The 24,767-nt window shown below is 42.2% G+C and overlaps 1 protein-coding gene across 1 annotated transcript in view; it reads right to left on the bottom strand.

Annotated features, from left to right (window-relative positions):
- Nucleotides 1-24,767, bottom strand: part of Msh3 (mutS homolog 3) — a 152,281-nt gene that overhangs the window by 31,140 nt on the left and 96,374 nt on the right. The window contains exons 15-19 of the mRNA XM_040728890.1: nucleotides 24,097-24,265; nucleotides 16,472-16,536; nucleotides 14,316-14,432; nucleotides 10,385-10,492; nucleotides 7,173-7,284 (exon numbers count right to left, since the gene is read on the bottom strand). Of these exons, the coding sequence (XP_040584824.1) occupies nucleotides 7,173-7,284; nucleotides 10,385-10,492; nucleotides 14,316-14,432; nucleotides 16,472-16,536; nucleotides 24,097-24,265 (571 nt within the window). The remainder of the gene's footprint in view (nucleotides 1-7,172; nucleotides 7,285-10,384; nucleotides 10,493-14,315; nucleotides 14,433-16,471; nucleotides 16,537-24,096; nucleotides 24,266-24,767) is intronic.

Below are 24,767 nucleotides of genomic sequence, written 5' to 3'. Positions count from 1 at the left end.
GTAAGCTTTAGGACCTGGGTTTTAACCCTACCACTCACATATAAAGAGAGACAAAGTGGAACATGCCTGTAACCCCCAAAGACAGGAGAATCCCTGGCTCTTGTTTAACTCCTAGCCAAACCAGCAAGCTCCAGGTTCAGTAAGAGATCCTGTTTAACAAAAGAGAGAATGATTGAGAAAGATACCCAACATCAATGATCTGCCTCACACACACACACACACACACACACACACACACACACACACACACACACACACGAGTTCATATGCATCATTTCATTTACTTGTTACAACAGTTTCACGGAGGGAAGGAGAGAGGGAGGGAGGGAGGGAGGGAGGGAGGGAGGGAGGGAGGGAGGGAGGGAGGGAGGGAGGGAGGGAGGGAGAGTCTTATTATACCATCTATGCTGGCCTCACTCACACTCCTCCTGATGCCATCTACTGGTGCAAGCATTACAGGTGTGCACCATGGCCCTTGTGTTCCCATGTGTGGTGGTCTGAGTAAAAAATGGCTCCCATAGGCTCATAGGGAGTGGAACTATTAGGAGGTGTGGCCTTGTTGGAATAGGTGTGGCTTTGTTGAAGGAAGTGTGTCACTAGGGGGTGGGCTTTCAGGTCTCAGAAGCTCAAGCCAGGTCTAGTGGCACATAGCTTCTTCCTGCTCCGTTTGGATCCAGATGTAGAACTCTCAGCTCCTTCTCCAGTACCACATCTGCCTGCATGCTGCCATGTTTCTCGCCATGACAACAATGGAGTAAACCTCTGAAACTGTAAGCTAGCCCAAATTAAATGCTTTCTTTTGTAAGAGTTGTAATGGTCATGGTGTCTCTTCATAGTAATAGAAACCCTAAGACACCATGTAACAGGTGAAGAAACACCAAGGTTTGGGAAGCTAAAAATCTTGCCCAGTAGTAAAAGGACCTCTGCTCAATGACAAGGAGGCACAGACACTGTTAAATCAGGGGAGAGGCTTCATTTTGGAGCTCTTGGCTCTGTCACTGGGTATACTAGGATGACAGTAAGTCATAGGAGCCCCAAAGTCAACAGTGAAAAAGAATCCAAAATTGTCACATGTTCATTTCTAAGACCCAGGTAAGAGCTAATTCTTTGCAAACCACACTTCCTTCCTTGACAGGCACAGATACTGACATCCATCTTTAAAGAATGTGGTAGAACTATTTTTATAGTAGCTGTGGGCCACTGGAAAAAAATGTCAGTTTTAAAGTGCTTTACTCCCTGAAAATGTCAATCAATGGCAAGTTATAGACAGAGAGTCCCTCCACACAGTTCTCAGTCAAATCTCCTTGGCTTAGGAGACAGGGAGTGGGCAGTGAGGCTAGCAACTGAGAGTCTAGGGTGGGGCTCTGAACCTTTCTCATCCTGCATCCTACCCATCTCCCATTCAGAGGTGCAGTGGAAGCAAGGCTGATACCAGCTTTTCACTCACGGGTGGGAAAACCAGGGCCCAGTGGTTACAGGGGCCTGTCCCAGGTGACAGGAACACAACGGGAGAACAGAATTGGAATTTTCACATGCTACCACCACACAGCACACTCTATGCCTACATAACAAAATGTGGTGTATGGGAGAAATTTTAAGACATGAAGACATACAACCATGGGCAAATTGTTTCTGGCTAAAGTGATGGTAAAGGCTCTATGCAGTATGAATTATTTGTTTGGGGTCTTGAAGAATGAACAAGAGTTCAACTGACGGGCATGGGTTAGAGAGAGATAGAGAGAGGAGCACCCTGGACAGACACTAGCACTGGGTTTTTTAGGAAAAGAAAATCAGCAGCAGTTGGAGAGATGGCTGGGTGGTTAAGGGGTTGCTGCTCTCCCAGAGGACCTGAGTTCATTTCCCAGCACACACATCAGATGGCCCACAACCACCTAGAACTGCACTCCAGGATCCAATGTTCTCTTTTGGCCCCAAGAGCACCCATTCACACAGCATACACACTGCATACACCCACACAGAAACACACATACACATGAAAGGAAATAAATAAACCATATTCAAGTTAGTATCAAACACATGTCTTCTTACTGTTTCACACAGGCGAGGAGAACACAGGGTGTAAGTCACAGAAAACAAGGTAAGTATCATTTATGCTTCCCTTGGGGCTGGAGACAGGGTCCAGTGACTAAGTGTCTACACAGCTCTTGTAGAGGACCTGAGTTCTCAGCACCCATATCAGGCACCCCACAACACCTGTAACTCCAGCTCCAGTGGATCTAATGCCCTCTCTGGCCTCTACAAACACCAGTACATGAGCATACATGCAGACATATAATGAAAACTATATCTTAAAAATGGCCTCCTTCATTTTCATTTATCTAATCACCATGCTGTTTGGAAAACACATTTACAGCAGATACCATCTGTATGGTCTAGCCAGGAAATGAAGTCAAGCTTGAAGTTCAGATATTTGAGATCAGGTATTATCATTCTACTTGGTAATGGGACATTAGGAGTCGATAGCTACGAACTATTCCTAAATTTGAGGTTATATTTAACTTGTATATAGCCAAAGCGTTGCTGGGGCATCTAAAACAACTTGTCCAGGAGAGAAGGGGAGACCAGGAAGCGGGTCATCCTTCCCTGCCTCACAAATTCACATCTATGAAGAAGTGCGTGTCTACTACACACCATACACACAGTACTGGGGACTAAAGACCCTCGGGTCACTTACTGACCTCGACCCCAGTGCTCACTTCTAGGGAACCTGGACAGTGGCTTCCCTACAAGCTAGAGAGATCCATGGTTCAGGGCTTCATGGAGATCTTCTCTGCACACTACTCACACCATCTCCCACCCCTGCAACTGTACTTCCTAAAGCTACACAGCTGAATTAGATTGCTCATCTCAAGACCAAAATATAAGAGCAACTTGAATTGTTTTCAGAAGTCCATCTACCAGATAGCTATTGGCTTAGTAAACAGACAGTCACAGGACAGTTGAAACTGTCATATTATGAACTGCTCCAAGCAGTGTGTCCTGGTTTTGCACAGGGTCATAAGGATACACACACGGTACTGACTCCTTAGCCCTCAAGGTGACTGATGGGGCCGCAGCCTTTGGGCCAACATTCTCTAGGCAAAAGAAAACTCTCCCTCCTCTTTTTATTTCAGTGTCCTGTCAAAATGGTATCATTTCTATGTGTTCCTGGCGGTAAGCATGGCTGAAAAAGAACCACTTGTCCTAGACTATGCCCATGTTCCAAGAAATTGTCTAAGACTCAACTTTGGCAGCCTCTACATCACTTTTCCATTCTGGGAATTAGTTATCACAAGTATGAAGAAGTGTTATCCTGTAGTATCTCTCGTTTTTTCTTCTATTTCTTCAGTGTAATATTCTGTAAACTGTGAAATCCCCAATCCTGAAAAAGTAACATTTTCTGGAAGAAAAAGAGGCAAAACTTTGCAGTGAGATTTGGAGATTGCTGAAGGTATCTCTGTTAATCCTCAGTAACAAATCTGAGTAGGAGCCTGCCGTGCGTCAGAGGCATGCTATGGACACTGGGGTGACACCTACACAGGCATGCACACTCCCTGTCCTCGTCAAGACAAAACCCTTTGGAAGCACACCAAAAAGAACAATTATGGCTCAGTAAGCTAAGTACAAAAATGGGGAGATACACGGAGTGGTGGGTGTGGGTGTGGGGTGTGGGGTATGGGGTCATCAGCGTGTTGGTGAGAGAAGGCTTCAAGCTAAGAGACATCCAAGAGAAAGCAGAACTTGAAATGGCGAAGTGGGCTGAGGGCGTGCGGGAGGCGGGAGAGGGTGTGATGGGAAGGATGACATTCTAGTCAGAGGGATACATCTGCCAAGCCCAAAGGCACAGTTACACGAGGACCACGAGAGGTTCAGAGCAACTGGAATGCACAGGTGAACTCAAAGGGGAGCATGGCATGACAGGTTAGAAGGGGTACAACGGAAAGCGAAAGGAGGTGGGCGGGGGAGGAGGGAGGGATTAAAGGACAAGTCCATAGAAAAGGTTCCTAAAACTGGGAGAGGGAAAGTGAGCTCATGAGAACTTTAATGATTTCACATAATACAGAACCCAGGAAAGCTAGTAAATTTGTATGTATGAAAAGCTAATTTTCAAAAGTATGTAATTATCAGAAATAACAATGTTACCTAACTTTGAGCACATTTCTGTCAGGGTATAGTTTATAAATTAGTAGGCAGAGTACATTTTAGATTGATTTTTACATAGTAAGTTCTTTCTCTATACTTTCCCTGTATATAAATTTATACCCTGCAAAGCAGAGTGCACTTCACCATAGCAACAGTCTATATCAACTCCTACTCAAGTTAGGAAAAGCATATGTAAAAGAAATGAATATTCTGGAACACTCTAAGCTGCCTCCTAGAAAAAAAATCACTCCAATTATTTTGTAAAGATTTAAATACATGAGTTAATGATTTTTTAATACCTCTGTAACTAGAAAGCTGCTTTACTTGTTCAAATCTGACTTATTAACAATATAATACATTCTATTTTTGTTTTAAAGAGAGGAAAATGAAAATAAAAGAAGAAGAAATAAAAGAAAAATGAACAGACAAAACATCAATGCCAAAGATAACTTTCTTGGGTCAAGTAGATGGGCATGGGCAGTCACAGAACATGCTTCTTGAGGGGCTTATCAGTTAGACATAAACCGATCTACTAAATATTAGAATTATATTATTTTCTCTAGAGAAGCTAAACTCTACTGATATGGAAACTAACAACAGAGTTCTTGTTCTCATATAGGCTTCCCCTCAAAGACAATAAAAATTAGTATTGAAACTCATTTGACAAATAGCATACACATTTTCTAGTAAGAATGAACAAGTTTACAGACATTGTGTCTCTGGTTGCTATGGTCTCAATGTCTATGCATCTCCTTCTCTCAACTACAGTAAGAAAGGTCTTTGAGGAGGTGATTAATATACAGGGACCGAGAGGGACCTCCCCCTTCTCCCTCCATGTGAGGACAGGACATAGTGAAAGCACTAAACCAGCCCCTACAAGGCACTGACACCTTCATCTTGAATTCAGTCTCCTGAATTGTGAAAGACAGTTTCTGTTCTTTGGAAGTCACTCAGTCTATGGGACTTTACTGTAACAGTCTCAACAGGCCCAAAAGACAGATTATAAACTACCAACAAACCATGTATCACTTAATATGTAACAGTAAACAGAAATCAAAGCTTTTCATCTCACTCCACATACTCATTGCTGGTCAAACTGATCATGTCACACATCCTTGCTTGTGGTCCAATATGGAAGGAACACTGCTATCGTCCCAGCTGCATAACGCCCTCTCTCTGGCTGCTCTCCTAAACCAACACTTTGCCACTGATGTACAAAACTCTCTAACTTTGCTTCTGACCTCTCTGTGCAAAGCTTCTGCCATGCATGTGCTGCTATCTTGCTGCACTTTCCCTTCAGGGTTCAGAAGTTTCTCCAGGGTCCTCCCCTAGCTGCTTGCCCTCACTGCAGACGCACACAAACCAAAATTACCATATCTGATATCTGAATATCTGAATCACTATTACCTTCCACAACAAATCCCATTGGCATTTTAGACTATTTCAATTGTCATGTGGACAACTCTCTCTAACTTTTATTTCCCAAACTTGTGTTTCTGCACTGCTGCCTGCTTCCTAAATCTTGTCATCACCCACAACACCAACACCTCTGAAATCTTGCTTTACTATGGAGGAACTAACTATATGCAATGAATAAAGATGTAGGGTCATTGGTGTTCTTTAAGAAAATTCCAGCCTAGATCAGCTAGTCACTTCCAATTCTTGCAGAGCATCTGAAGAGAGTGCAACACAGGACAAAGCACTCTGATGCTGTCTACTGATGAAACTCGAAAAAGCACTGTACACTTCCAACACCATTCATGTATTTGTGAATATAAAGTATTTTTATTGGGTTACATAGAAGAAGTAAGATAATCATCCTTAGTTGCTACATCTTTCCATGTACAGAGACTTTTCCATTGGGAATTGTTAGTATTTAGGCATCTGTACTGGTCTGTCCTGGGGTGTCTGACAGGATATACCCTCAGCTGTAGCCACTAAGAAGAGCACCACCTGTGCACATTCATTATGCTCCCTTTTAAAAGGGTCCTGCCTACCTCCCATCCTCCTCCCTCCCCTCCCTCTCTCTCTCTCTCTCTTTCTCCCCTTGTCTCTTTGTCTCTCTCTGCCCCTTTCCTCTCTCCTCCTGCCCCCAGAGGCAGTCACCCCTCTCCCTTCACCCCTTTATATGATCCCTTTCCCTAACTGTTATTCGTGTAGATCTCTGGAGATCTCACTAGTGTCAGCTCTCTCCTCAAGCCTATAATGGCTCGATCTATTATGGTATCTCTCATCGTGCTCTCCTCTGTTCTTACCTCGACTCAACCTTCCTGCTCCCCCATGCTTTCTTCTCCCCTCCTCTTATCCCCCTCCCTTTTTCTTGATTCCCTCTCCCCTCCCCTAATGTTGCCAATCTGCTCAGGAGATCTTGCCTCATTCCACTTCTCTGGGGTATCATATGATGGATGAGAGGCCAACAGGGGACTGATCCAGACTCCATGAAGGCAGTGCCAGGGAGGAGGCCACAGAAACCACCAGGCTTTGGGTAGTGGCTCAGTGTTTACCATGGTGTATGAATGATCTTTGGGAGTCCATTCCAAACAGAGAGACGCTGTCTCAGCCTGAACACATGGGGAAGGGCCTAGGTCCTGCCCTGAATGAAATGACAGACTTTAGAGATCCCCCAAGGAGGGCCTCACCCTCCCTGGGGAATGATGTGGGGATTGGGTGGGGGGCTGGGAGGCTGGTGGAGGGACAAGGGAGGAGGGATGGGAGAGGAAGCTCGGACTGACATGTGAAACATTCATGTTTCTAATTTAAATAAAAACATATATTGAGAAAAACAAAACAAAACAAAAAAACCCTCTGCTTGAACCCTGTCACATGGTGTCTAACTCCAGCCACTGTTTTTAAATTAACACAGGAATTACACCAATTCCAAAATTGATAGTGAATATAAAACTATGTCTGGGGTTGGGCCATTTAAAGCTGATGAAAAGACCAAATAACTTACAGAAATATTCATTTGATACTCACAAGGCTGAAATCAATGTCCTTAATTACTGGTTTTGGTGCTGTGTGGTACTTACTGACAAACTTGTACTATTGGGCACAAACTGATCCTGTTCACCCAGCAGCACATCAATCATAGGATGCCTTCCATTTTTTATGATGATTTTCTTTTCTTCTTGTAGAGTTGGCCTAAAAACAATAAATTTTATCAGCTTGTATACACAAAAGTAGTTTGACATGGTGACAGACCTGTAATCTCAGTACGAGGGAGGCAGAGCCAGGGGCTCTCTGTGAGGGCAGGGACAGTCTACACATAATGACACAGCATGAAAAGCTTCAGGACCCAACATGGAAGACAAACGACAAAGCCTTAGACCTCAAGAGCACATGTTCAGAATAAGGATTTGGGAACAGAGCTACACTAACCAGAGATCAGCAACTGGAATAGCAGCAGCACACTGAAGGGCAAGTCTCAGCAGGCCTCGTGAAATCTGTCTCCATGTTTTCATTTGTCAATCCTTATCTGAGACCAAGTCAGTACATGCAACACTAAACACAGCTCAGATCACTGATACATCATGTGAAGTCATTTCCAGGTTAAATTATCTCATCAGTTTTTTAATTTTCTTAGATTTAATTATGTGTATGAATGTGTGTCATGTGAGGACCTGCGGGTTGTGGATGCCTGTCAGCAACCTTATGGGTGCTGGGAATTGAACCCAGGTCCTCTGCTAGAGCACCCTGTGCTCCCAACCACTAAGTCCATCTTACCTACTTTAAATACAGCTGTATTCTCTTTATCAAAACCTCAGAAGTCAGCGCTGAAGCCAGTTGGGTGTCTCCCTTCCTAGCCTTCATCTGCATAATGATACTTAGAGACATAATGCACCCTCGGTCCCAACTAGGAAGAGCTTATATGAACACACACTAAATGTCTCGGCTTCATTCAGAAATAGACCATCAAGAAAAGCTCACGTCACAGATCTAATGTGTAAGAACTCCTGACAGCACAAATGTATCAGGGATTGCATAATGGTACATGATAAATGGGATCTGAATTTCTCTTGTTCACTGCAATGAAGATCCAGTTGCACGAAGTCTATAGGTAACTAATTAGATGATACTGTGTGTTTGGGGTCCCTTTGGTATGATAAAGATCTAGGTAGTAACTGAGATGCAAAGAATCTATTTTAAACATGATTGCTATAACCAACAATGTAGATATCATCATCACAAAGGGGCAATAAAATAAAATAGTATACTACATTTAGAGAACATAACTTATATACTCAATTCCTCCAAATGTCTCTCACAAAGAAATACTGTATACTAAACAACCACGCTTCAATACCCTCTATGTACTGGAAATCATAGGACACTTAAATACATTTTTTTTTTTTTTTGGTTTTTTACGAGACAAGGTTTCTCTGTATTGTTTTCGAGGCTGTTGGACCAGCCCAGCCTCAAACTCACAGAGATCTGCCTGCCTCTGCCTCCCGAGTGCTGGGATTAAAGGCATGCGCCACCACCACCCGGCTTAAATACATATTTTAAAAACTTGATATAATACAAAGAAGAAACCCAGATTTGAAAGAAGGATAGCAAGACTGTCCATTAAAGAGAGAGGGAGAAGAGGAGGAGAGGGGAGGAAATGGGAGAGCAGGAAGGTAGAGTTGGGGGAAGAATAGAGGATCGCAGGATGAGAGATACCATAATAGAGGGAGTCATTCTAAGTTTGAGGTGAGGTCTGGCACTAGTGAGATTTCCAGAGATCTACAAGATGACACCAACTGGCAGTCTAAGCAATATTGGAGAGGCTACCTTAAATGCCCTTCTCTGATAATGAGATTGATGACTACCTTATATGCCATCCTAGAGCCTTCATCCAGTGGCTGATGGAAGCAGAGGCAGACACCCACAGCTGAACACTGAATTGAACTCCTGGAACCAGTTACAGAAAGGGAGGAATGATGAGCAAAGGAGTTGAGACCAGACTGGTGAAATCCACAGAAACAGCTGACCTGAGCAAGGGGGAGCTCATGGACCCCAGACTGACAGCTGAGAGGCCAGCATGGGACTGATCCAGAACCCCTGAATGTGGATGTAAGTGAGGAAGCTTCGATAAACTATGGGGCCTCTGGTAGTAGATCAGTATTTATCCCTGGATTACGAATGGACTTGGGGAGCCCATTCCAAATAGAGGGATGCTCTCTCAGCCTGGACACATGGGGAAGGGCCTGGGCCCTGCCCTGGATGATATGACAGACTTTGGGGATCCCCCATGGAGGGCCTCACCCTCCCTGGGGAGCGGACGAGAGATGGGGTGGGGGCTTGGTGGGGGGCGGGGGAGGTGAGGAGGGAGAGAGAACCGGGATTGACATGTGAAGCAGGCTTTTTTCTAATTAAAAAAAAAAAAAAAAGAAAAGAAAAGAAAAGAAACTTTAGGCCACAGGCACAGCCAGGCAGCAGCCTTCTAGACTTTTAGTATTTACAATAAGCCAGACAGCTAAATAGTCTCTTAATTTTTCTGAAATATGTAGCTTTGTCTAAAAATGCTTTTGCACCAGGCAATTGTGGTAGGTGCCTTTAATCCCAACACTCAGGAGGCAGAGACAGGTAGATCTCTATGAGTTCAAGGCTAGCCTGGTCTACAGAGTGAGCTCCAGGACAGCTAGGGCTATACACAGAAACCTTGTCTTGAAAAACAAAACAAAGCAAAACCAGCAAACAAAAAAGCTTTTGAAAGACAAGTTACTAAAAAGAATTCCTATTAGATTTAGACCTATTTAATTCTAGCATCCTTTATGAAAAGGAGAATGAGGTGTATTGGGATACTCAGGGCCACTGAAGACCAGTGGCGTGAATCCAGGTCTCAACAGGAGGGGTCAGGAAAGCTCCCAGGAACCCAAGCAGAGCCCCACCTTCGCAGTCCCTTGCTCACACAAGATTTTACAACTGTAATTTTTAAAATTGAAGGAAAATAAGCTATAAAGTTTCCAAGAGCAAAGGGAGCCCTCAAACTTCATTATAAAACTTTAGATAGATTTGAAGTTCAAGTGTAACACTCACTTGTAGAGTTATGCCAGCCATCTGTATTTGACTCAGTTGTGGAACATGGAGGAACAGAGTTGATTTTTCAAATTAAGCTATACATGTGTAATATTTGGATTGAACAAGTATAACACATTTGAACAACTGCGATATTTTATACTGGCAATAATCAAGTTAACTGAATGCTCCCATTTTATCTGAAACCATGATAACTGATGGAAATGAAAAACACCATTACCTGCAGTAATTTCCTTGCTTAGCGACCTTGGCCAGGGAGGAAATGCAGTCAACAGTTGCTAGGTGATTCACAGCCTTACACAAAGTGTGATAATGTTCACCAAAATTCCTACAGAAACAGCAACAAGATGAGCGGGCTGATTTCTTGACCTATGGCACCTGTGCAACAGCAATCTGTCTATTAGCAACTCAGGCACAAAGGAAATAAGCAGACATATCTAACAAGTAAGGAAGAAGGACAGTGTATGATTGAACTACCTTTCATGATAAAATAACTGGTCACTGAGTCTCCATCCACTTTGTTTGGGACAATTATATAAACCCAAAACAGCTTTTGTATGGTGACATAGACATAGAATATTGTATCACATATATAACTATATATGTTAAAGTCACACTCCACCTGACTGTGGCATTTCACTTCAGGAAAAAATTTCAATGTAGAATTCAGTTTCAGTCTGCTTCAGCATCAAGAACTACTCCAGTGGGCTAGCTTCTCAGGCACTCTTCCTTATAGCAACACCCAACTCAGGATTGTCTATCTTAGCTTTTGTGGTTGTATGAATAAGTATGGCCCCCATAGACTAAAGTGTTGAGTGCTTGGTCCATAGGGAGTTTCACTATTAGGAGATACAGCCTTGTTGGAGAGGTGTGTCAATGTGGAGGCAGGCTTTGAGGTCTCACATATGTTTAAACTATACCCAGTACACAGTTCATTTGCTATGGCCTGAGAAACAAGATGTAGAACTCTCAGGTACCTCTTCACCACCATGTCTGCCATGCTTCCCACCATGACGACAATGGACTGAACCTCTGAACTTTAAGCCAGCCCCAATTAAATGTATTCCTTTACAAGAGTTGCTGTGGTTATGCTGTCTCTTTGTAGCAATAGATAACTAAGACAGTTTTATAGCCCTAATATCTAGTGTACACTCCCAGCACAGAACAGACATTGCAATACACAGAAACAAGTACTTCTTCAGCTGTATTACTAATACTAGTATCAAGACTTTTATTAAAAGATTTATTCACAAAATGAATAGAAATGGTTTTAGAGTTGAATTTTTGAAACTTCTTTTTACCTATATTTTCTATTACCTCATATTATAGTATTTTATTCTAATATGTACAATACTATACAAACTATGGAAATTTATGTATAATGATAAATGGTGGGTGTTGGAAATGAACATAATTGGCCAGATATGATGCCTATGACAATGATACAGCACTCAGGAAACTACCTGAGGCAGGGAGATCACAAGTTCAAGGTCACCCTCAGCTGCATAGGCATTCATGACCCCATCTCACAATAAACAAATATATAAAACAGCAAAAAATACAAAAGAACCCAAGACTTAATTTTTAAATGCTCAGAATGAAATGCCTTCTAAGTAAAGAGAGAATATGTAACTAAGCTTAAATTTCAGAGTAGGTAGTCATCTGAGAGAAACTCGGACTTTGCTCAATAAAAACACCCAGGCAGTCACAGGTCAAAGACGCTCCAAACATGAGGAAAGGCCATGGCATCAGTCTAATGAAGGAGATCACCCCTCACTGCCCACACACAGGAGGACGCCTCTTACCGCTGCCTCGCCACTCTCATGGCAGAGCTTCAGCACCTACAAGGAAGCTCAGAGGAACAAAGCAACCATCCCAGCTCACATAAGCGCCAGCAGCAGGGCCCAGATTCAAACCACACTCTCTGTTTGCGTTTTGATTTTAACAGTGCTGGGGTAGAAGCCACGGCCTATCCCACACTCAGCAAACAACCTCTCAGAGATCTGTACCTCCAGTTCTAAACTATGACCCCACTTCACAATGCCATTCTGCAAGGTTCTGTTAGCACTGTTGCTAATTTCTGTACATAGTTAGAAAAAAATAGAAGTAAATTGTCTATTTTCATAAAATCGGTATGTAATTCAGATGTCCCTTACACAGGCTGAGGAGGAAGATGGAAAGGGAAGTGTCACACTGAACACCTTTCTTGAAAACGCATTCATGTGTATTTATGTGGATTTCAGAAGTTCAGGTTATTTTGCAGTCCTTCCCAGCCTGTAAGGGGCATCAGGTTAAATTACTATGATCAGGTCTTCCTACATAGTTTTACCTTACTTTTAGAAAAAAAAAAACCCTCATTTTCTGATTTGTTTTATTATCAAAAGCACTCTACTAATGTTTTTCTGCTTTCTTTCTTTCTTTCTTTCTTTCTTTCTTTCTTTCTTTCTTTCTTTCTTTCTTTCTTTCTTTCTTTCTTTCTTTCTTTCTTTGTTTTACTGAGACAGAGTTTTCACTATGTAGTCCTGCCTATCCTGGAACTCTCTCTATAGACCTGAATGGGCTGGAACTCAGCAATCTGTCTGCCTCCGCCTCTAAGTGCTGGGATGAAAGGTGTGCACAGCCACTGCCTGGCTTATTAGTGATATTTTCATGCAACCTTATTTTTATTATTTGTAAACTAAGAATTGTATTCAAAGTATTCTTTATATATATTTATCTGAGTAGACAGAACATATTAATTAATTAGCCCATTTCCCCTGAATTAAAGTTCATCAATACAGGTGAAATGAATTCTACTAATAAAGTAAGAGCTAGTACAAATTGCAGACACACAGTGGTTATGCCCCTCCATCAGGTGGCTCCTGATGGGTCAAGGCACATATGTACATGATGGCCCAGTACAATCCGTGCACACAACCCTCCCTCTTGCTGTGAGAAACTGACTTCTTAGTGTGCATCTCCCTTTATTCACTTGTAAACTGTGTGCAATGATGCTACTTAATGACACAGGGCTCAGAAAGGAGTAGAGTGACCACATCTAAAGTCTCAAGGTTGCATGGAAGTCAACGCACATCTCTTCCACTTCAGAGCAGAGTCGGTGGAAATAAGTGTGCTGGGATGTTCGCACTGCAGGAAACAGCAAATTACAGACACCACCGTTTCCCCAAGAGCTGACAAGCAGCAGGACTCCAGTGCCTAACACTGTCAATATGAACGTGTGACTCTCATTCATTCCAGAATGTGAGCCATTCTCTTAAAGACGAGGGGCGGGACTCTTCCAAAAGAAATTCTGTATCTTAAAAATGAAGAGCATGGAACATCATTCTAGATTACAACTGAGTAAAGAGGCATGACCAAATGCAATGTGTAAAAGTTAATTAGATCTTTCCTTTAAAATTGGACAGGAGCACTGGGGAAACTCAAATACATTTATTTTTGGAAAGATTAATTGTGCCATGTATGTATGTACGTACGTACGTGTACCACATACATGCATCAAATATATTCTAAATTAAAGTTAAATTTTCCTAGATGTAAGAATTATGTTAAAATTCCTTGTAAGGGTTTCATTATCTTCAGAAGATGCATGCATAAGCACTCAGGGATGAAATATTATGAAAAACTTCCAAATAATTCTGGAACAAAAATACGTAGGTATATGCATTTTCATATACATGTATATATACGCATACTAGAGACAGAAACTAAATGAAGCAAAAATTTACTATTTGCTACATTTAGATGAGGGTACATAAATGATCATTCCAATTTTTAAAAAAATGAAAACCTAGAGGAAAATACACAAAATATTAAAAATTCAGGAAAAAAAATGGGTGAAGTAATAAAATCAAAACAACTAATCCTTACTTATCCAGTGCAGAAAGACAATGTGAGAAGGGTAAATTCCAAGGCTCTACCAAGCATCATTAAGCCATAAAATACTAATACCATAACAGTAACGTATATGGTCTCTCCCATCAGACTGCAATGAGCTTATGCCCTAATGGACTGAAAATAAAATCCAAGAACACAATTCCCCACTATCTTCTAGCAGATCAGAGCAACAATCTCTACTGTTTTTGGATGGGAAAGAATTTCCGGTCTATTTCTGAGAACACAGATTGAGAGTGTATTGTTCACTGTGGACTTACTCCAGAAAATGAAGCCATTCAGCATTGCAGTCAAGGACTAGCTGCTCCCGGAGCTGATTCAGACGTCTGTAGTTTTCTACAATAAACGGAGGGTGAAAGCGGCTCACAGCTTTTGTGCTACAAGAGGAAGAAAAAAAAAACAACAAATAGGAAATCAAGGTTATAAGAATTGGTGCTGCCATCATTTCAGAAAATTAAAGAGTTATTATTCACCGATGAGCCTTGAACATAAACAGGTGCGCACAGAGAGCATTCTTTAATTATGGTCCCGAGCTTGACTCTAAACAACAGGACTCTGCTCAGGAAGCTTTTAAAATGTTCTTACAATTACAACTGTATGACACAGTCAGAGTTGAAACTTACTTCATTGGCTTAGGTGAACGCAGTAAAAGAAAAGATGCGAGAAACAAAGGTGGACACACACTGGTGGAGGTCATATTACTCTTGACATTTTATAATTAAGTACAAAAAGAAAAATATAGTGCATCCCAAAGAAGTCAGCACATGAGTTCAGAATGTTAAAAAAGACAGTTCTTCAGGCCCAGTGGCCTTGGATGGGAAGACCTCCCACAAGCTCCCCTAGGCTTGCATGTTAGTCATCCTCTCCATCAAGAAGGGGTAGACAGCATGTGGGAGCTAGTATCCTCAGTCACAGATGCTAGGCCAGGCCTTGACCAGGCCACGCACCAGCACTGATGCCTTGTCCAAATGGAACAGACCTGGTGTGGGCTCCATTACAGTAAGGTCTGTAAGAGTACCTTCCTCACAGGCACAGCTGCATGCTGAGCTCACACAGTACTTGGCAGAGTACCCTTAATGGGGATCCAAGGAGTGGATGCTACTTCTGTTGACAGCTAACAAACAGAAAAGCAGTTTAGAAGAGCTCTTCAAGACCATGTCTGCTAGTGTGTGCTCCCCAAGTCCTACATCACACTGCCATAGTAATCTTTACCTTAGCTGTTGGATATTGAAAGTCTAACTGATGATACTGTAATCTATTCTTAAATCAAGGCTCTGGCAGTGAAACAATAGATTAAACAGGAATAAGCCCTCACCGAGATGCCTTATTTATACATCAGAATTCTATTACGGCATAGTTTGTTGTTGTTGTTGTTGTTTTGCTTTTTGCCTTGCTTGTTGTTCCTCAATTACATGTTCTAGAGTTCTAGGCAAACATTTTACTGCAGCTTTTTCTTCTAGAATTGTTTAGCCAGACACCTCAGTTACTATTCTACAGAATAATATGGGTATTCATCCTGTCTTTTTATAAAGCACATTTCCATTCACTAGCTGCACTATAGGACAAAGATCAATACAGGGAAGGATGTTCCAAGGATGGGAAACATCTTCCAAGTCAACACTACTCACATTTACAGTTCCAGTGGCATAAGGGAAAGACAGGTATTTGAATCCAAGCAACCTATGTTTGTGCTTAAAGTAGCTGTTGCCATGGCAATGGATAATAGTTACATTATTTGATTAACATAAGAAACCATTAGCCATTATGTCACCATGTCAAAATTTCCCTCATCTTCAACATAAGAATCCCTTCATAGCTCCACCAGTCAGAAGTCTTCCTAACGTTATCTCGGGCAAATGTCAATATTTTCAGCCCCACTCACAGAAGTAGGGAGGGCAGTGAGAGAGAAGCAACACATTATCATCAAAAGCACACACGGGCAAAACGTGGTTCTCTAGTATTGCTCTCATTCATATTCATCAGTTCATGGTATAGGCTACCAAAGGAAGTAGCTCTTACAACCATGTGCTGAGGGAAACACCGAGAATGAAGAAGCACGAAGCTTGGGGATATAGAAAATGAGATTTCAGCTTTAAAAGTCACGTCAGGTACAGCATTCGTCAAAAAGCTCAAACCACCACACCCGCCTTCCAGCTGAAGGTTTCCCAACTGTATACTCACAGCCACAGGGTAAAGGAGTAACTGACAAAGGGGAAGTGTATTAACATGTGTTCCCCAAAATATTTTAAATGAATGACAAAAACAGCTAAAAACAATCATCTCTTTGGTTCAAAGTTCATGAGAAAAATCAAAGGAGGAAAAGCACTCTTGCATTAAGAACCTGACTGGCACTGGACTAGCATCACAGGTACACATGTATAATTCATACTAAGAGTAAAAAGAAAAAAATGCTTACCTTCCAACCTTCACCCAATCAGCTGGGATGCAAGATACAGCTGAGTTCTTTATTTCAATCATAAACTAAAATAAATGCAAATGAATAGTGAGATATTTAAATGGGCAGCCACCCACGGTATATCACAAGGCTTCTTAGAAATTGTGTGTGACAGACAGTTTAAAAAACAATATTCTGAATGTTCTAAATAAATCCAGTATTATTCTTGGGAGTGTTTGGGTGTTTTCTAATAACCTCTTTCATTCATTGCTAACCATGTATCTTTAGAATTCTGCTACTCGGTAAGATTAAGTTTGATAAAATTATGTGGGTGTATGGGTGGGTAGGGGTGTGTGGGTGTGTATGCACTCGTGAGCATGCACCCATTTGTACAACTGTGAAGGCCAGAGGAGGATGCTGGTTGGGTGTTCTGTATTTTTTTTTTTTTTTTTGGGTTTTTCGAGAGAGGGTTCCTCTGTGGATCTGGATGCTGTCCTAGAACTTGTATTGTAGACCAGGCTGGTCTTGAACTCACAGAGATCCTCCTGCCTCTGCCTCCCGAGTGCTGGGATTAAAAGTGTGCGCCACCACCGCCAGTGGGTGTTCTGCCCTGTTACACTCTCTGACCTACTTCTCTGAGACTGTGTCTCTCACTAAACCTGACATTCTTCATTTCAGCTAGACTGACTGGCCAGTGAGCCTCAGGGAGCCGGTTGTCTCCTCCCTGCTACATGTTTGGAACCACCCTTCAGTGCAGAATGGGCTTGCTGTATGAGACACACCAATGGCTATCCCTCCTGCAAGAAGCCATCACCTGCCAATCATTCCGTGAGGAGGGATGGGGTCTTATGAGCCATACCTCCACCCACAGCTGGATGCTGGCCCAGAATACAGCCTTCTGTTCTTTCCATACAGCACTCATGGTCTTTCCACTCCCTCTTCTGCAATACTCCCTGAGCCTTACAGTAAGATGACCTTCATATAGACAACTGTGCTCCCTCTCTAAGCAAACTTCTCTGGCATTGAAAGGACAGGGCCCTCACCAGCCCCTGCTTTGGCAGCCGTGACAGGCTGCAGAAAAGACCCAGCAAGATGTAGGCCCCTGACTCAGCACAAGATGCTGAATTTCTGGCTTCCTGACCTTGCCTGACATCCTAGTCACTAGGAAGTAAGATAGCCTCCATGGGTCAAGGAACCAATCAGAAGTTAGCTGGCAGACTCTGGACAAGTTTTAAGGTAACAGTGGCATGCAGAGCATAGCAACCGCTCTGGGACTGCCTATAGGCCATAGCAACCTGCTGACCAACCAACTCAGGACAGGTCATCCAAGCCTGGAAGTGCACCAGTCCTGAGACTGTTGCATAACCCTAGACACTCCCCACGTTCTACCCAATAAATTCTCTGCTTTGTGGCTCCTTCGGGTCCTTCTCACTCCACCCGTCATGTGGAATGGATGGAGGGCCTGAGTTAATGCAGTTAATTTGTTAAATTATTAAAGACTCTTTGCTTTTGCATTGGAATGGGTCTCTTGGTGATTTTAGGGTTCAGAATTTGGGCACAATAACATGAGCCAGAAGTATAGGAAGTCAACATCTGCACACCTCAGTTGTAGCACTATTCAGGTGTGTCCTTTCAGCGTGCTCAAATCTCTCTCTCTCCCTCTCCCTTTCCCTCTCTCTCTCTCTCTCTCTCTCACTCACACACACACACAATCTGTGGTTTGTTTAGATACACTTTCAAAAACCTATAGTGTATACAGTAAGATCTAGAACCCCTTGGATTAATTAATTATTCTGTGATAGTTTCATGAAGTTTATCATTTGTCTGTTTTATGATATGCATGTAACTTTGTATTTGTCATGTCTTTGGATTTAGTTTTACACTAAAAGATATACTATAGTTTTTACATTAAGGGATAATATTTATTAATTTCCATGCCAAGCAAAATTTTGAAACTAATGGTATCTTCATATATAGAAATTGATTAATACAGTTTCAAATCTCCCATACTCATTCCATAATTGAGAATTAATAGTCTAAAAATGGTCCTGCAGTTATAAAAATTAACTGGAAATAAGCCAGACTTAAATTTATTATTGATGGAAAAATAAAGTTACTAACTATACTAAATAATTCTTCAGTTCACAAATGCTCTGTAAAGGCCCACTGGCATTTTATGAAATAATTCTGAGAGAGTTATGCCAAAGGCAAATGTCAAATTTCAAGGGTACAGGAAGAAAAGATCCTGACTCGTGGGAGTTGGTGAAGGGCGGTGAACATTTTGAAAAGCCCATAAAACAAGGTGTACCATGAGAATCACCGTGTACAAGGTCCACTCTGGGGACCCGCACCCATCCATCATCACAGCCATGGGGAATGTGAGGTACAGCAAGACTCAGAGAAGCACACCTGGACCTCCTGCTGGCTAAGCACCATGGTCACACGCCTGTGCTCAGTTCCTAGTCTAGTTCAGCAGCATAGTGTCTAAGCACCGTGGTCACACGCCTGTGCTCAGTTCCTAGTCTAGTTCAGCAGCATAGTGTCTAAGCACTGTGGTCACACGCCTGTGCTCAGTTCCTAGTCTAGTTCAGCAGTATAGTGTCTAAGCACCGTGGTCACACGCCTGTGCTCAGTTCCTAGTCTAGCTCAGCAGTATAGTGTCTAAGCACTGTGGTCACACGCCTGTCCTCAGTTTCTACTATAGGCTCAGCAGTATAGTGTCTAAGCACTGTGGTCACACGCCTGTCCTCAGTTTCTACTATAGGCTCAGCAGTATAGTGTCTAAGCACTGTGGTCACATGCCTGTGCTCAGTTCCTAGTCTAGTTCAGCAGCATAGTGTCTAAGCACTGTGGTCACACCCCTGTCCTCAGTTCCTAGTCTAGGTTCAGCAGCATAGTTTTATACTGTGCTCCACTGCACTAGCCTTGGAAGGGAAATTTTCTTTCCGGTTCCTCCCTTTTCCAAACATCCTAAGAATGAGCAGGCAGGCCCTTTGTTTATGAGTTTTGCTGCTAAAGAAAAAAACAATGGAAAAAATAGTGATGCTGGAGAAAGCTTGCAAGTTCTCACAGTAATTCCTGCTCTGCAGTTCCCAACCCCACCTCCCAGAAGTTAACACAAGAACTCTGCCTTCAGTCATTCTAGTACTTTCTCATATTACTCTCTGAGGACCTCCTTCTGTCTGGGCTAAATGTCAGATATTGTCATTCAAACTATATTATACCAGCCTAAGCTGGCCTCATTGCCAGGTTTGCTAAAAATCTTCTTTTTGCCCTTTGTTTGCTTTATTTTGTTTTTTAGATAGATGTGTCTTATTTAGGGATTCTATTGCTGGGATAAAACACCATGACCAAAAAACAAGCTGGGGAGGAAAGGCTTTATTTGGCTGACACCTCAGCATTGCTGTTCATCAAATCACTGAAGGAAGTCAGGACAGGAACTCAAACAGAGCAAGATCCCAGAGGCAGGAGCTGCTGCAGAGGCCATGGGGCCATGTAAGGGTGATGCTTACTGGCTTGTGGCTTGTTCAGCCTGGTTTCTTATAGAACCCAGGAACAGCAGCCCAGGGATAGCACCACCCACCATGGGCTGGGCCCCACTGATCACCAATTGAGAATAGGCCTTACCACTGGATTTCATGGAGGCGTTTCCTCAACTGAATCTCCTTCCTCTCTGATGACTCTAGTTTGTGTCAATTTGACACACAAAACCAGCCAGTACAAGATGAATCCATGCTGGTCTCAAACCTTAGAGCAGCCAAGGATTAACACTGAACTTTGATCCTCCTGCCTCCACCTCCCAACTGCTAGATTTCTATCATATCACCACTGGCAGGCAAGGGTGGGTGCTGGCTATTCACCCCAACTCTAGCGGCCCTGCCATGGTCAGATCCTCCCTTTGTAACCTTTGTGGAAGTATATACACAAAGTATACAAGGTATGTAAACCCTCATGGCCTGCAAGTGACCAGGCCCCGACCTGAGGAGACCCAGGAGCCAGGCCTCGCCCCCAGACTTTCCCCAATGGCCATGTTTTGGCTGAAATGGCCATACTCAGGCCTGAGGTAGGAGAGTGGTCAGGGTCCCCACCCTACAAGAAAACAAAATCCCACCAATCCCTGAACTTGCCCCAAGATTAAGCCACATAATCCTTCCAATCCTAGGACACCCTGGAAATCTCCTACTTCCTCCCCCAAGAAGCTCCATATGAATCCCAAGTTCTGCCCAGTTTCCTGCTGCTTCTCTCCTGAGAAGAGAGCAACACTCCTGGATTTTCCCTCCCAGTAACTCTCTTGTGTGAGGCTTGTTATGAAGTATGACTTTGCTATTTCTTGGCTCCCAACTGCCATAAAGAAAAAACTGGTAGCTGCAGGGTTGGGGGGTGGAGATCCTAAGAACTGGACCAGCCTGGGTGTTTAGGGTAGGGTAGGGTTGGAGGGTGGGGTCCCATGGCATGCACCAGCACATGTCAATAACTAAAGTGGCTCTTCTTGGAAGACAGAAACATATTTCACAGGTTCCTGTGGAATGATAAGAGAGAACTTTTATCTCTCTACCAAAAATACTACAGTCCAGTGGAGCTGAGCCAAGACTGTAATTGTGGACCAAGTCAGTAGGCCTGTCCTTTTTGGGATGCTTGGGGATTTTCCCTTTGGATCTGTGGTGGTTTGAAACAAAATGGCCCCCAAAGTGAGTGGCACTATTAGGAGGTATGGCCTTGTTACTGTGCCTCTGTGGGGGTGGGGCTTTGAGGACTCTTCTGCTCAAGCTTCCCTCAGTGTGACAGTCAGTTGACTTCCTGCTGCCTGCAAGATGTAGCACTCTCAGCTCCAGCACCGTGCTCCCTGTCATGATCATAATGGACTGAACATCCTAACTGTAAGGGAGCCACCCCAATGAAATATTTTACTTTATGAGAGTTGTCATGGTCATGGTGTCTCTTCACAGCAATAAAAACCCTAACTAAGACAGGACTTAACACATACAAAATGTCTATTTGGATGAGCTATGTGCTGTGAATGAACAAATTTGTCCTAAATATTATTCCCAGTATTTTCCCCTTTTCCTTTAAGAATAATAATACTATTAATGCTGCCTCAAATCTAAATATCATCTCATATCCATATTGGTTAAGGTTAAGAGACAGTTCATTGCTGTCATAAAACATGACCACCACAGTCATAAGCTTTGTAAAGTTACATAACTTTCTTCTTCCATGACTTTCTTGCAAACCAGTGCTTAAGGAGGCAGCATATAATGAGGTTTGGTATGCTAATGAATATGTAAAACCCAGGAACAGAGGTGAAAAAGAATGCTGTCAAAACACTAGCTTGACAGTCTGGCACATTTATCTGTCCATTCTTAGTAACATGATTCATATTCTGTGTGGTCTAAGTCAACAAGTTTTTTTTTTAATCACAAAGGTCATGTATATAGAAATATATAGAAACAGGAAGGTATATATTTATACTAAAAGAATTTTTCTCCCTATCTTATGAATAACACTAGCATGATGAAAAGGCATGTTCATGCATTTAAGTTCCTCCCAATAGTCTTACAACAAAGGAGTCATGTGACATGTAACTGGTCAAACTGGCACTTGCTCTCCCACCTAACCCTGAAAGCTACTCTTCCACTGCATATTATTAGAAATTGTATTAGAACAATTGGGATCACTTGCATTTCACCATGAACAATAATGGCATTAGGTTAGAAGTAAATCACCAAAGTCATAAGCACACAGGGGAAACAAGAGGTATAATCAAATATTCCATGTCTGTTTAAATACCCAAAACATCTCTGCAGAGCTCTGAGTGAAACAGGCTTTGTGAAGTGTCTGCTGAGCACAACATGCTCAGAACTTTACTTTAGCCAGAAGGTGGATGGGCTAACTTAAGTCAGTGCTTAAAGCTATTAAATGCACATGGTCTGCAGCATTCTAACAAGCCCACTAGTGTTCATTATAATTTCATATTTCAAATAGCTATAATTTGATAATTGGCAATCTTTCACTAAAATACACAAAGCAATGCAAATATTAAGACATATGATTTGAAAATGTTGTAGCCAGGCTGTTTTGGTGGGCTCCCTGTAACAGAGCTTTTTCCCCACAAGAAAAAAAAAATCTATTTTTTAAATCTTAAATGGAATGTTCATCCTGTAGAAATTATTCCTAAGTTTATTAAGTTGATATCTTAACAAAGTAAAATTTCTGAAATTCCTATAATTAGAATCTTCATAGTAAGGCAGTAGGAGTGAGTCTCAAGATGCAGAACAAGACTGAAAGCTACAACTACATTTTAAAGCATTTCTCTCTTTCTGAATGGTTCTCATTCAGATATTAATACCAACTTTAAAGACAAATATTTATCCTTGGGCTAGAGAGATGACTCAGCAGTTAAGAGCACTAGATGCTTTTCCAGAGGACCCAGGTTCAATTCCCAGAACCCACATGGGAGCTCATAACTGTCTGTAACTCTAGTTCCAAGGGATCCAACACCCTTATACAGGCAAACTAATGTACATGAAATAAAAATAAATACATCATTAAAAAAAGACAAGTATACATCCTAAACCACATTCTAAACAGCAATGTAATTTATGCATGACTACATTAAATGTGCATTTCTACTCTTTAAATGATACTTTGGGAGGAAGTGCTGTCAGTTAGTCACTGTGATTCAACTGAAGAGACCAGACCCTTACTCAGCCTCCTATTTTGGCAGCCAGGACAAGCTGCAGAAAAGACCCAGCAAGATGTAGGTCTCAGACTCAGTCACATGTGCTGAGCTTCATGACCTTGCCCGACCTCCTAGTTACTAGGAAGCCAGTTACCTCCCTGTGGCAAGGAACCAATCATAAGCCAGCTGGTGGGCTCTGGATGTGCTTCACTGTAACAGTGACATACAGAGCATAGCAACTGCCCTGGGAGAGCCTATAGGCCATAGCAACCAGTTACCAATCAACTCAGGACAGGTTGTCCAAGCTTGGAAGTGCCCACTCCTCAGACTGTTTGGACTCTAGACACTCCCCTTGCTCTGCTCCCAATAAAATCCCCAGCCCTTGGTCCCTCCAGGTCCTTCTCGATCCAACCGCCATGTCGGATGGACGAGAAACTGAGTTAATACAGTCAACTTGTTGAAATTAAAGACTCCTTACTTTTGCATCAGAACGAGTCTCCTGGTGATTTGGGGGTTCAGAATTTGGGCACAACATAACCTGTATATGTGGTCTACTGGCACCATTTTCTTCTGTAAGGCAGGAGTCCAAAGCTAGCCTCTCTGCCCTGGACCCTACTAAGATCTTTCTTGATGGTCCAGGACCTCCCCACCCCCGCCCTTAACCTCTCCTAAACATCATTCACTCCCAGCAAGGGCACTCGGTCCTGGACCAACCTTGATAGCGTATCACCTCAGACCCACCCCACTGATTGTCAGATAAAATCTGCTTGATTTTCTGCCATTTTGCTCTTCTCTGACCTTGTCAGTTTGAATACCAATAAATCTTTCTTTTTGCCTATGGACGGGTCTAGTTCGGTAGTTTTTCTACACTACTGATAATAATAACCTATTCACAGATTTTACTTACATTGTGAAATAGCTTGTCTACTCATGCAAACTGATATAAAATGAAGATGTTTGACATTACCTCTTGTCCTGATACAGTCACATATTGTAGAGAAGGACGGTTTAATATTTTTCGTAATTCTTGTAAATGCATTTGGATATTCTGAGTAACTTCTTGAATTTCATCTTTCCTTTTTTTTATTAAAGGGAAGTCAGAGAGGTCTTTGAATAATTCAGTTTTATCGCCAACTCTGAAATATGACAAATGCATATATATATATATATATATATATATATATATATATATATATTGAAACATATTAATTAGACCAGTTATCAATTTTGTAGCATGATGAGATACGGACAGACTGAACTCAGGAAAATGTGGTTCTAATTCCAGCTCTGCCACTGAATATTTATGGAGACATTACTTAGCACCCAAGAACTGACAAAGTCATTTTTATTTTATTCACAATTTGTATGGTAAAACCAAGAAATAAAACTGTCATGTCATTTACCTACTCAGAAAATAACAACAAAGGTAAACCCCAGCTGCCTGTGAGATACACCATAAAATTACACCCTTAAAAGGACACCTACAGATTCTAAATGCAAAAACCATCACCCTTGGGTATCTAGAAAATGGGGACAAGGGTCATCTGACACCTGCTTTGGAGTTAACAAACTGCTACTATCTGGCTTTAGGAGAACTTTATCCTCTGGCATCTGTTGCTGGGAAGTACTTTGTCTGTC

This window comes from Mesocricetus auratus, unplaced genomic scaffold (assembly GCF_017639785.1).
Source record: "Mesocricetus auratus isolate SY011 unplaced genomic scaffold, BCM_Maur_2.0 Super-Scaffold_100020, whole genome shotgun sequence".
In the NCBI taxonomy this organism is placed as follows: Eukaryota; Metazoa; Chordata; class Mammalia; order Rodentia; family Cricetidae; genus Mesocricetus; species Mesocricetus auratus.
Note: the sequence above shows the minus strand (reverse complement) of the source record. Positions and strands in the feature narration are given on the sequence as shown.